This window comes from Cyrtonyx montezumae, unplaced genomic scaffold (assembly GCF_038088225.1).
Source record: "Cyrtonyx montezumae isolate F1298 unplaced genomic scaffold, pur_monq_1.0 scaffold_13, whole genome shotgun sequence".
Taxonomy (NCBI): Eukaryota; Metazoa; Chordata; class Aves; order Galliformes; family Odontophoridae; genus Cyrtonyx; species Cyrtonyx montezumae.
This window is the reverse complement of record NW_027071859.1, coordinates 32,063,660-32,075,724: the sequence shown is the minus strand read 5'-3', so window position 1 is coordinate 32,075,724 and position 12,065 is coordinate 32,063,660. Positions and strand designations below refer to the sequence as shown.

The following is a 12,065-nucleotide window of genomic DNA, read 5'->3' as shown; positions in this document are numbered from 1 at the left end:
GCCAGAACAAATGTATACCTTACCTGTCTGTTTCCCTCTCCACATCTTTCTCAAAATCCTGGATATTTCCAGGGTATACCTGGTCTCATTCGATTTGTTTTGTTGTATTTTACAAATTTCCATCACCTCTTGTGAAAGATTAGAGTAGAAAGTTCCCTCTCCTCCAAGAATTTGGGAGACTCAAATGTCTCCTTTCAAGGGCATCTGAACTCAGAGCCAATGAGAACTTATACTTCTACGGATTTTGACATCTCCCTTCCTGTGCATCCTACTAAAATACTCTCCTGAAACACAGAATTTTCTTATGCTTTTCACCATATAGGAAGGACAATTTGTGTGACAATTTACAATTTGTATGACTTTTAGACTCTTCTCCTGTGAGTTCTCAAAACAATCAGTTTGCAGATCTCTATGCAGAAAAGTGTACAGAAATAGAGAGTATATTTCTCTGACTAATCTTTTCTCCCTACTGCCAATACCATATTAAAAGGTAAGCTATATATCAACAGATGCACTATAGATATTAGAACAGTGATTTTCTTTCAACAAGTTACAGTTTCCTATTATTAATTAGAATATGCATCAATTTATAACCACTTATATATATCTTCAATATCTTCCCGTTTCTTCTGAATCTTCAGGGAGATTTTGCTGTTGTGCCAATCCACAATAGTCTTTGGGTTATAAGCTTACAGATTTCCCAAAGTAGAATATTTCTTGATAAAATATGCAGTAATTTCATTTAGTTTTATGCCTCAAGTTGGCCAAAGTCTTATAAGCTATACTAATTCATCAGGTAATACTGTAAAGAAGAGGTCTACTTACTGGCTCTGTCCTCTCTGATATTTATCAACCACATTTTTTGCTTAGTGAAACAGCCTCTGTCAACCTGCCAGATTTATATAGCACCCTAAACTGTCAACATTGTTCGGCCCTGAAGCAAATTTTTCAAGAGTTGCTTGCTTCAATAAGAGGGTCATAACTTTCCTTAGACCAACACTTTTTCAAGGACAGGCTATCAAACTTTTAGCAAACATGTCAGTCTGACATCTCATGTAGGTTTTTTGACATTGTTCCCTGGGACTGTATAATTTGTGTTGCTTTATTTGTTTGTTTAATTTTAGAATGGGCACTGCTCAAGCTTCATCTTCTGTCCCTTTTTTGTGGGACCATTTTTATAAGTTGCTTCAAGAAAAAATACAAAAGTAGTTGGATATTAAGTAATAATTGGTCATTAGACTATTTTTTAGTTATAAATATTTTTAGAGCTTTTTATTTCTTAATGTTATAGTTATTGTTAATGCTATAAAGAACATATCCTGGACATAGGCTTTTACATGTAGAGGGTCTTAATCTCTTACTCAAAAAAACAAATTCAGTTCTAGTGTTATTGATTTGTTTAGTCCATAGGGAGTAATGAAGAATGGTTCTTGGTCTTCAGGATGCTTATGTCCCAGTCCAGATAATTATTCTAACTAATTATTCTAATTATTTTAAAAATGCTTCTCTTCCCATGAAATATGGGTTATCTCTTGAAGTCATCAAGGAATCTTCCAGAAGAGTTATCCTTGACTGTTAGCCATTTAAGACTGCAAGAAATATGGATGTCTTCCTTTGAAAACTGTCATCCAGATAAACAACTCTTAGACTGTTGAAGCTCGCATATATACAGCTAAAAGTTCTCTTCATCAGACACAGACAAACAGAGATCTCACCTGACTCAGTGCTTAGAACTAATATAAACTGTAGGATTTCCCAACATCTGTCTTCATAGAACCACTTCTGTTATCTGAATCCCATAGTATGCCTGGAATCCTGTATCTGGACTTAATAAGGATCTCTTCTGACTTGTGTTAACAAATATCTTCTCTGAAGGAAGATCCCATGTGGTGTCTGCACTTATAGCTATATGAACTGCTACAGGTGATTGATAAGCATTCAGTGTGCTCTTTTACACTGAGGTCTTTGCAGAGGAAGAGGAATCCCACCCTCTGACAATGTGCAGAGAACTTTCTCCAAATTTCCAGTAATTCTTTTTATGTTGCAAAATGAGGTGCCAGTAGTACTTCAGATGGGACAACGCCAGTGACTTGGAAACATTACAATACTTAAATTAGTTCATTCTGTATATATCCCTGTCCACATCCAGAGGGCTTTTCCTTTGAGGGTATGCTTACACTGGAAATTCTCCAGCTCTTGTTTTCTGTACATTTGCTGCACGTCCTTGCTGCAAATCCTCCATTTACCTACTCAGCAGCTTCTCTGTTCATTATGTTCTCATTACTCAGCAGTCCAGCATAGACTTCTTGTTGCATTTTGAAAACAAGATAATGTAACTTTAAAATATTCATATATTGTTTTTGGTGGAGCCAAAAACAGAAAGTAAAAGTCCCCAACTTTGCAGTAACTTGTATATATTAAAGTCATAGTGTTCTACCTCTGAGTAGAAGCTTTCTAAATAGATCTTAAAAGAGAATTTAAAGTGAAAAGAAGGTATAACGATTGTCACCATACAAAGTCATGATAATGGGATTATTGTGCTTCATATGTCCTGTGTTTATATTTATTATGCTTATCAGTTCTGAACTTCTTTTCACACAGTCTTTGAGACAGCCATATGCCTCTCCTGGTAAGGAAATTCTAGAAATGTTTTGGGATAGAAATAAATACTTCTATTTGTTGAATTAAATTTCCATTCTTTTTTGGCAAAAATTTATCACTTTATACAATGATTTTCTTATGTGCGCTGTTGAATAAAAAAGTATCAGCAGTGAGAATTATAATAAACTTAAACATAAGAAGATCAGGCCATAACTTTACAAAATCTACAGTAGAAATGGCATTAAAGTACTGCATTCTGTGGCTGGGTGGAGAAAGGTTTGTGAAGCTCTGTCATCCTCACCACCAGACTCAGAGCTAAGTGGTGGCACTGTAAGTCAGTTCTGCTTCCTGTAAGGACCTTAATTTGTTAATGACTCTTAAATGATTAAATCACATGCATTAAAAATAATATTTTTTTAGAAAGCAGCTGTCAATGTATGAGAGATTGGTAGGATCATAGACTGAGTAGACCAAACAGTAAAAACACATATAAGCCAGTGAAACCAAGTGCTTTTTTGTACAAGTGCTGGCTAATACCGATCTGAATGAAAGATTTCCAGCCAGAAGTCGACACTGATAAAGTAGGCATGTATCAATCAATTGAAATAAGGAACAGGCTCCAGAAAACAAGTACTGAGAAATGCAATACTCTTGCTTTTCATATAAGGATAAAAATTCAGTTCTTATATTTGTCTCTTTACTCCCAAAGCAACTGAATTTATCTTGAATTTCTATTTAATCTCAAGTTAAAAAAACTGTAGGAGATCTCAAAACTTTAACTAGGTGTACTTCAGAAAGTTATTTTGTTGAGCTTTCTGGTGGAAGAATGTTTCATCTAAGGGAGGGTTTACTGTTGCTGAGATGAAGTTTATTCAGAGATGGCTAGAATATGAACACAGGTGTTTGTTTTCCTCACATAAATAGAATAGAAGTCATTTCAAGTCTATCTCATTTCTGTTTGCTGCAGCAATGTACCGATTTATATTTTCAGTTTGCCACTTTACACAGAATGTAGAAGTACAACAGTGCACACAGTGTACTGGGCAGGAAACAAAATTCTTCAGGATGCTTGTAGCCTTGGTCATGTGATGTGTGGTTGGTGCATTGCATTCAGACCTTATGGTGAAACATAACTCTATCTTTGTTGGATGTTTTAGAATATGGCCTATGGACTTTCTATAGTAGTGGCCTCAGAGAGGCCTATGCCTCTTCTTTTTTTACACCAGGTGTGAGCCTTCAAACCCCTTCAAAAGCCAGGATATTCACAAATAGTGGTTTTAGAAACACACTGTGACTGCATTTCATTGCACTATCACCAGTGACTGCTCATGAAGCTACTCCATCAATTACACCAACTCAACTCCTGACTGTGATTACAGTCACCAGGGATTTGATTTAGTAGTTGAGTAGTGATGGTGATAGGAGAATGGTTGGACTAGATGGTCTTGTAGGTCCTTTCCAACCTAACGAACCTATGAACCTATGGTTGAATTACTGTCCCTGGAAGTATTTAGATGTTGTACTAAGAGGCATGGAGAAATATTGGTGGTAGATAGATGGCTGGACTGGTTGATCTTGGAGGTCCAATCTTGGTGGTTCTGTGATTCTGTGATCTAGATTTTGAGTAATGCCAGACATTAAAATAGTGGAAAATAAAATGAGGAAATGACACAAACATCAATTAAAAATACATAAAGACTTGCTTCTTACAATGAGAATAAAATGGAATTTAAATTTAATACCAAACTACTCACATTGTCACTAAACAGTGATTTGTTTATTCTGATTATCAGTTTATAATCTTACCTTTTCATGTGGGAAAATTGTCGAGAAGTCAGTTCTGTGATAGGATGAATTGTCAACAGAGAAACTGTGTTACTGCAAAGCACTGACTCAGTGCCCTGAAACTTCTCATCTTGGAAGGCTTCTTGTGTTTCCCAGCAGTCACCAAAGCCTGACATCTCGGTCATGATGGCAGAACAACAGAGTCTACTTTCATGTGGAATAGAATAATATGCCAGGATTTCTAACTATGAGTTAGCCTGTGAATAAACCGGCTGTTTTACAGTTCCTCAAAGTTAGCGATAAAAATCTAGACTGCTAACAGAAAATTTGCTATTGAAGTATTCACAGAGTATATGAAATGTGGAGTGAAGGTTGTGAAAGCATTGTCTTTGTATTGACTGTATTTCAGAAAAAAAGGTCTCTATACAGTTTTTGAAGTTAAAACTTTGTTTTCTTGCATGCAGAATTCAGAAAATTTCTAAGTGAGGGAACAACTGAATGGAAGTATAAGCAAGGAGCACCCTCACATCACTCAACATGGATGTGAACGCACTGTTGTGCATGCTTGCAGTCCCCAGGAGTAGCAAGCTGACTGAAATAACATCCAGTGGGAACTGTTTTCTCCCTCCTTGAAACCCCATTTTACAGTATTTTAGAGGTTACCAGGCCACTCAGCACTGGGTCCAGTCCAGGAAAGCTAGGCCCTGGGTCTTTTATAAGAATGAAATTGGGGGCCAAGTCTAGATAGGGACAGAAAAGAAGGTGGACATTAAATGACTTTGCTGGGACCTTTGCACTGATTCTGCAAACTGAGCTGATGTCAGGCAGCTTTTTTTGTTATGGTCATTTAAGCTGTTTAAAATTAAATATTTCAAACCAGATTGGTTGTTGAACATAACTCAGGAATGCTTTGTTGCCTTGTTCTACCTATACTCAATGCTAGTCAAGATGAAGAGTTTTTAAGGAGGAAAATATTTACTCCTTAAGGATTTAAAAATGACTCTGGTAGCTACATTACTGTCTCTTTGTTTCTGAAAAAGCTGAATATGATTTCATGTGGTGCCCTTTGAATGAGGAAAGTTTTTTTTCTTACAAATATATTCTTTTATTTGGTATTACTTCTCTCACTCACAGTAATGCTTGTGAAAAGCAGTAAAAGCTTGTTTGGCTTTCTCCTAAGACTGAAGAACTTGGGCTTATCTTAAAATGTGCAAAAAGTAAACTGATAGTTTTGCTTTCCCAGCCTCTGTTGCCCACCTCTATCTGCTAAAATACGGGAGACTTCCTTTCTCTGGTTGTCTCTTTCCACTGACTGCAAGACTAGGTTTCTGTATATGTTGCAGCAAAGCACAGTGCAAAAAGCATTTGATCTTAGGAGAAGCAAACTCTGCTAGAGTAGATATTTTCTTTTTAGCACTAACATTCCATGCTAAAAACTGAGAAAAATTCATGGTCTATACCACATTTTTACCCCAGAGGAAACAAAGGCAAAATAACTTCTCTAGCTGGGAGTGCTTGGACTGGAATATCTCCCGAGGTCCCATCCTGCATTGGTGACACTGCAATTCTGTGCCCTACAGACGTGGGTCTTGGATATGTCACTGAATGTGATATGCAGGTAGCTCAAGCACGGATAAACCAGCTCTGTTTTATGCCTGGAAATTCACTGACAATTTAGTATGACAAAATTCTTTCTCCATTATCCTGCCTTCCTTTCTGACTTTTGTCTCTTAGCATTGCAGCTCTCTGCATGAAGAGTTGTATTGCTGGGACATGAACTTGTCCTCAGTTCTTTTTCAGCTGTGGACTTTAGCTGTACAAAGGGAGGATAGTGTCTGTTTCCAGAAATGACTTCTTCATTAAAGCGAAAGTTGAGTAGGATGTGCCATAAAAAGAAGCCTTTTTAATAAGTCCTCACTTTTGTCCTTTTAATGGTTGTTGAGAGCAAATGATGTCAAAATAAAGGTCAATGAAAACTGGCTTAAAGGACCTTATTGTCTAAATTCTGGAGTACTTCCATGCTCCAATGAGTACAGGCAGCACAAATTGTTGAAGAGCATATGTAGAAAGACAGAGATTTTTCTTGTTACTTTCCTTGTTACTTCACAGTTTAAATATAAAAAAAAAAAATTAAACATCACTAACATTGCAGGACTCCTAGTAGAGACAAGACTGATGCTGAGATGATGTTTATTTACACAGTATCAACACAAAAAAAAAATAAAGATGGTAGCACTTGAAGTGGAACATCAGGTTATTTTTGTCTTAATTAATTTGTCTGGCTCTGGTGAACTGTTCTGTCATTCACAATCTTCAAATAGTTCCATTTGAGTCTGTTAGGGTGTAATAATTAAGTTATTTTTTAAGCAACTGTCTGAAGAATTGAAGTAGCTTCTAGAGCGAAACAGCTCTGGCTCTTACATACTGTATTTCTCTAAGTCTATCTTTTGCTTTTCAGACAAACCATCCCATTTATAGGCCATTGTGCTGTGTGGTTCAGCACTAATAGATACAAACTGGTTGACTAGATACATGAGATTTTTGGAATAGAGTTAAGAAATTTGTCTTTTAAGAAATGAATATTGAAAAGAGATGGTTTTGTCTGTTTTGTTGTTATATTAAAAGGATGCATCATTACAGTCTGAATATTTAGACCATGAAGTGCTGTGCTGGTGATTTTGTGAGTAATGAAGGTGAGACAGTAATTAAAAAAGTTCTATCTAGATATGCAACAATTACTATTTTATATAAATGAAAAAAATATATAATTAAAAACCTTGCAATTACACAGTTTATGAAGTGTTGCTTTTATCATGGAGAATTCTTAATTTTCTTCAAAAATATCTCGAGCTGCACATCATGGTTTCCAAAATTAAATAGAGAATTATGGATTATGAATCAAAGAGACAAGATGTACTTTTTTTATGTATTCCTTAAGGATCTTGGCTAAAAGTTTGCTGTGAAAGGCTTTCAACATTTTATTCTGATTGCTTTAGCAAACAATAAATAGTTTTTTTGTGCTGAATGAGAGCAACTGAATTAGTTCATCCTTTAGCTTCTTATTGTACAAAGGTCTGACTTCTTTGCATGTTTCTGGAGCTACTGACATTTTGAAAATGTGAAAGAGGTATGTTTCAAGTAAAATGGATTTCTTTTACAAACCACGTCACTTGAAGTACCAGTGTGCTTTGGTAACAAGAATCTCTGAGAGCTGGAATTGTCCAGGGCTGCAGATAAGTTGTAAGACAGCATCCTATGTTCCAGCTGTTGAGATTTTCTTTTCATTTCGATATTTTATTTTCCTTCAGATTGCATTACTATAGGCATCTTGCTGGTTTTTTGTTTGTTTGTTTGGTTGGTTTGTTTTGGTTTTCTTTCACCCTCTGTGGGGTCTTATGTTTACAAAATATAGTCCATGCAAGCTCCAGAGCAAGTTTCAGATCTACAGTCAGCAGCTTCCCCAGGCATCCTGCTCCACCATGGGCTTCTCACCTCTGAACTATCATCTCTGCTGTATGGAATTTATTTTTAACAGCAGAGATTGTTAAAGCAGCCCACATACTATCAAGGATTGATAAATATCTGTGAACTTGTGAACTCAAACGAATGCTACACAGGTTGCAAGCAGAGATAAATGGTGGAATGAAACAGCATTTTCAAAAGAAAGTCTTGAAATAAAACTCCTGATTTGCTCCTGTAACTGAAGAATTCACACCCCTCAATGTAATGACTCACAGTGATTTTATTTTTCTCTATTTTAAATATCTCCCTATAATTCTGTGCCAAATTAGGCTTTTGAATCACTGTAAAATTTATAGTAATGACTTTGTTATTATTTTAAATTCAGTAAGCTTGAGTTGGCATGTTATCTTCTGTCTTCCAGAGTATTTGAAGCCAACTTCTTTGGAAAACAGATATTTATTAGGAAACCACATACCAAGCATGCAAACACATGTATTATTTACAAATATGCATGATTTATTTATGTATTTCCTGGGTTAATATTGTATTTTTCATTGTCTTTCACAGTGATATATGTACCTGTTTTATGAACTATACAAGTCCAAGTTTTCAGTAGTGCAAAGTTCACTTAAAGCTGCTGTTCCCATTTTGTTGTTGTTCTTAATCCCTGTTTTGCTTCCCATAACCTTTTGTGTTTAAATATGCTTTGCATATTCAGTGTCTAGGAAATATAAAGACTGAGTTTCTCTTTAGTGATAAATTCAGGATGGAGCTCAGAATCTCTTCAGTGGCAACTATTTTCCTTACTGGTAAAAAAAAAAAAAAAAAAAAAAAAAAAAAACCAAAGACTTTTGCATTGAAGTAATGAAATTTACTCCTGTACAAACAGAAATGGTAAAAATAAAAAATAAAAAAAAAATCTATAAACAGCTTCCTATTTTCAATCATCCCATCAATAGTATCTATTAGACCTCAGAAGTCTCAGGAGGAGCATCACCAAGAAAAAGAACTTAATAAGCTAAAAGGTAATTAAAAGTTTGAGTACATTTTGTACAATGGCAGGAGACCATACTGAACAATTACCGTGGGAAATGCTATTATCTCTTGGTGAATAAAGAGCAAATCATTCTTGGGATTTAAGTACTCTTAGTTTCTAGTACAAAGTTTATATTATATCACTTTGTATATTTTTATCACAAATAGAAGAGAATATCAACAGAGGAATTAGCTTGCCTTGCTTTGCAAAGTGAAGGGGGTTTGGGAAAGTGAAGACTCAGAAACTGAAGTTGCTCCCCAAGAACTTTTATTGTTATTATTTTTAAGCTTATCAATTTAGATGGCATGAAGAAGTGAAAGCACCTCTTCTATAATTTTTATAGTCCATAATTCAAATAAAGCTTAGAATGTGACGGGCTGTGAGAAAAGTTTGAACTTTTCCATTAAGAAATGTTTGGCATTTTCTATGTCAGAATGCCTCCTGTTTTTATAAGAGGAAAGCAAGGATACTCTGAAATATTTCTCTGAGCTATACTTTAATATAAAATAGACAAATATGTTGATGGTGAAACATTATTTCCTTGAAGCATGACAAAAAAAAAAAAAAAAAGCACTGTTTAATTGTTTACTTTGTTCTAACAGATTAGAGTTCTAGTAAAACAAAGCCAAATTATGTGATTCAGAATGACCTCCACACAATGGGTAAAATCTACAACAGTATGGTGAACTCAGTGACACTCTCCAAAAAATCCATCCTTTTTTCAGTGAATCCTGATGTGCTGGCATGGGTTCACCCATCACTCTTTAGGCTCTGGTCTTACTGATGTTTCAGCAAGAGAAAAGGAGGCACAGTAACTTCTTTGCATAATTTTTGCTGGACTGTAGGTTCATGTATTTTCTTTCCATTCAGTATAATAGGACAGGGGGGAATGGTTTTAAACTAAAAGAGGGAAGATATAGATTAAGTTTTATGAAGAAATTTTTCAGTCAGAAGACCCGTGAGGCCCAGGCCCAGGCTGCCCAAAGATGCTGTGGATGCCTCATCTCTGGAGGCCTTCAAGGCCAGATTGTATGGGTTCCTGGGCAGCCTGATCTGGTGGATTCCAGTGGGATTGAAGCTAGATGGTCTTTAAGGTCCCTGCAGCATAAGCCATTCTATGAAATGGACACAAGTAGAAGTGATCCCTTTGGGTTGCCTGCTTTGAACCATTGCTGAACTGAAGTCTAACTGGCGCCAGAACAAGTAAGGGTGAGCACTGGTGTCTATGTATTCAAACACATGTTCCATGTAGATTTACATTGTGACAGATTACATTTGCTGTAGTTGCTCCATCCTGAAGGACTGAGTAAAACCCATGGACACAACATGGGCTGCCTCTTGCTTGATTCTAGGCAGTATGAGTCGCTGACATAACTTATGGTTATTAATGTTATACACAGATGGAAAGTTCTGTCTTATTTCTGAATCCAGTTTAAGCTGTGTAGCTTCCAGCCTGCAATGTTCTGTGGCTTGAGATTGCTGCCATGCTCCTTTCTTCATAATTCTCATGGTTATGCCTTGACAGCCAAAATACAAGCATCATGTCTACTGGGTGACCAAATACCTGGCTAGTGTCACCATAGCCCGCTAATAGTAACTTTGTCCAGCTACTGCTGTTTCTGGTGTAGTCTCCCAGAAAAGAAAGAAATACATAGCCTGCTTTTCTATGGTTGTATGCATGTAGCACTGCCAGCCTTGAAGGAGAAAAATGCTTTAACTGAAGACTTGAAAGATGAGGACTTTCTGTCTATTTCTATCTATTTCTATCTATTTCAGTATTCCTATCTCTTTCCATATTCTTACAAAATAAGGAAACCATACCCTTAAAATCAACAGCATCTTAGGACAATATGTTCAGAAATGTGTTACTAACATACAGAAAGAGTGGAGGGAAAGGTGGAGGGAGGGGAACAAAATGCTTTCAACATGACTTTGTTTACACTTTAGCCCCTATTTTTCATTGTTGTTTGAATGTGATCCTTCTTGGACAGATTTCTGAAACAGGCTCTGAATACTTATTCAAATGTCCTTACAAATGTTTGGACAAAGTTCCTTCTGGAGCTGCCATCCTGCATTTATTTTCCTCTGCTGTGGAATTCACTCCATGGAGACCTTTCTCTCTGCTTTGTAAGAAAGAGGTCATTTAACCACACTAGGCTGTACACCGATGCTTTAGAAAATCATTACAAAACCTTACTTCATTTAAGATCAATCTATTAGGTCCGTGTAAATTGGAGAGTGGGGAAAAGGAAGAGGGCGATGTCTTTGGGTAGCTTTCCTCCCACACTTTTCATTCTATTTAGCACACTCATCTCTTCAGACTGGCCATTTCTGAGTCTAGAAATTTTTATAAACCGTGTTTTATGCTTTATGTACGTGGTTTACACAGGAGTTTACAAAACAGCTTATTATACAGTATGTCAGAAAGGATTTATTTGGCATTTCTTCTTTACAGCATTTTGTGAAAGACTGTCTTTTTCAGTTTAAAAACACTCTTTGGAATAAAAATTCAGTATGCTCAGCCCTATAGAGTGGACTATATGCACTTCCAGGTGTTTTCATTAGATGATTTACCACTTCTGTGTATGTTAACAAGGAATCTAATTAAATAAGCAATTGTTTTCTAAATACACTCTGAATGCTCTTGAATTAATGATAATGATGACTTATTTTTTTTCTCTTTCATTGATCAAAACTTTGGCCTATTTTTGCCTAAAAATGTTAGGACTTCATGAGCATTAGTGATCACTGTTATAAAATGGACATGTTTTTTCAAGTCATTAAATTAATGAATGCATTTGAACATATTACTTAGAGAGCTCTAAAGTCAAGATTAACAATTAGCAGAATTAAATCCTGCAGATTTTTGCAGCTCAATGAATCTTTGAGCAGTTACATTTTCTCTCAGTTATGTTTTCTCTGACTTCTAATAAATGCAGATATTTAATTATCTCATTCCAAGGAAACTAAGCATTTATTGAGCTGAATTTATGTATGTCAGATACATTTGCATGGAGTTCATTTATTATTTAAATAATTTAGAAGTGAATAGTTATTAGCTTGTGTATATGAAAAGTATTTATTCATTTGCAGAGGACTTTTTATTACTATCCATGACCGGGGACACATTGCTGCAATGCTGAAGTCCTGGCCAGAAAGTGTCATCAAGGTAAGTTCAGTT

General features: G+C 35.9%; 1 protein-coding gene across 1 annotated transcript in view; it reads left to right on the top strand.

The window, feature by feature from the left end:
* The window catches only part of ME1 (malic enzyme 1), a 157,437-nt gene that overhangs the window by 53,448 nt on the left and 91,924 nt on the right, over positions 1 to 12,065 (top strand). Inside the window, exon 4 of the mRNA XM_065730953.1 lies at positions 11,978 to 12,053. Coding sequence (XP_065587025.1) covers positions 11,978 to 12,053 — 76 coding nt within the window. The remainder of the gene's footprint in view (positions 1 to 11,977; positions 12,054 to 12,065) is intronic.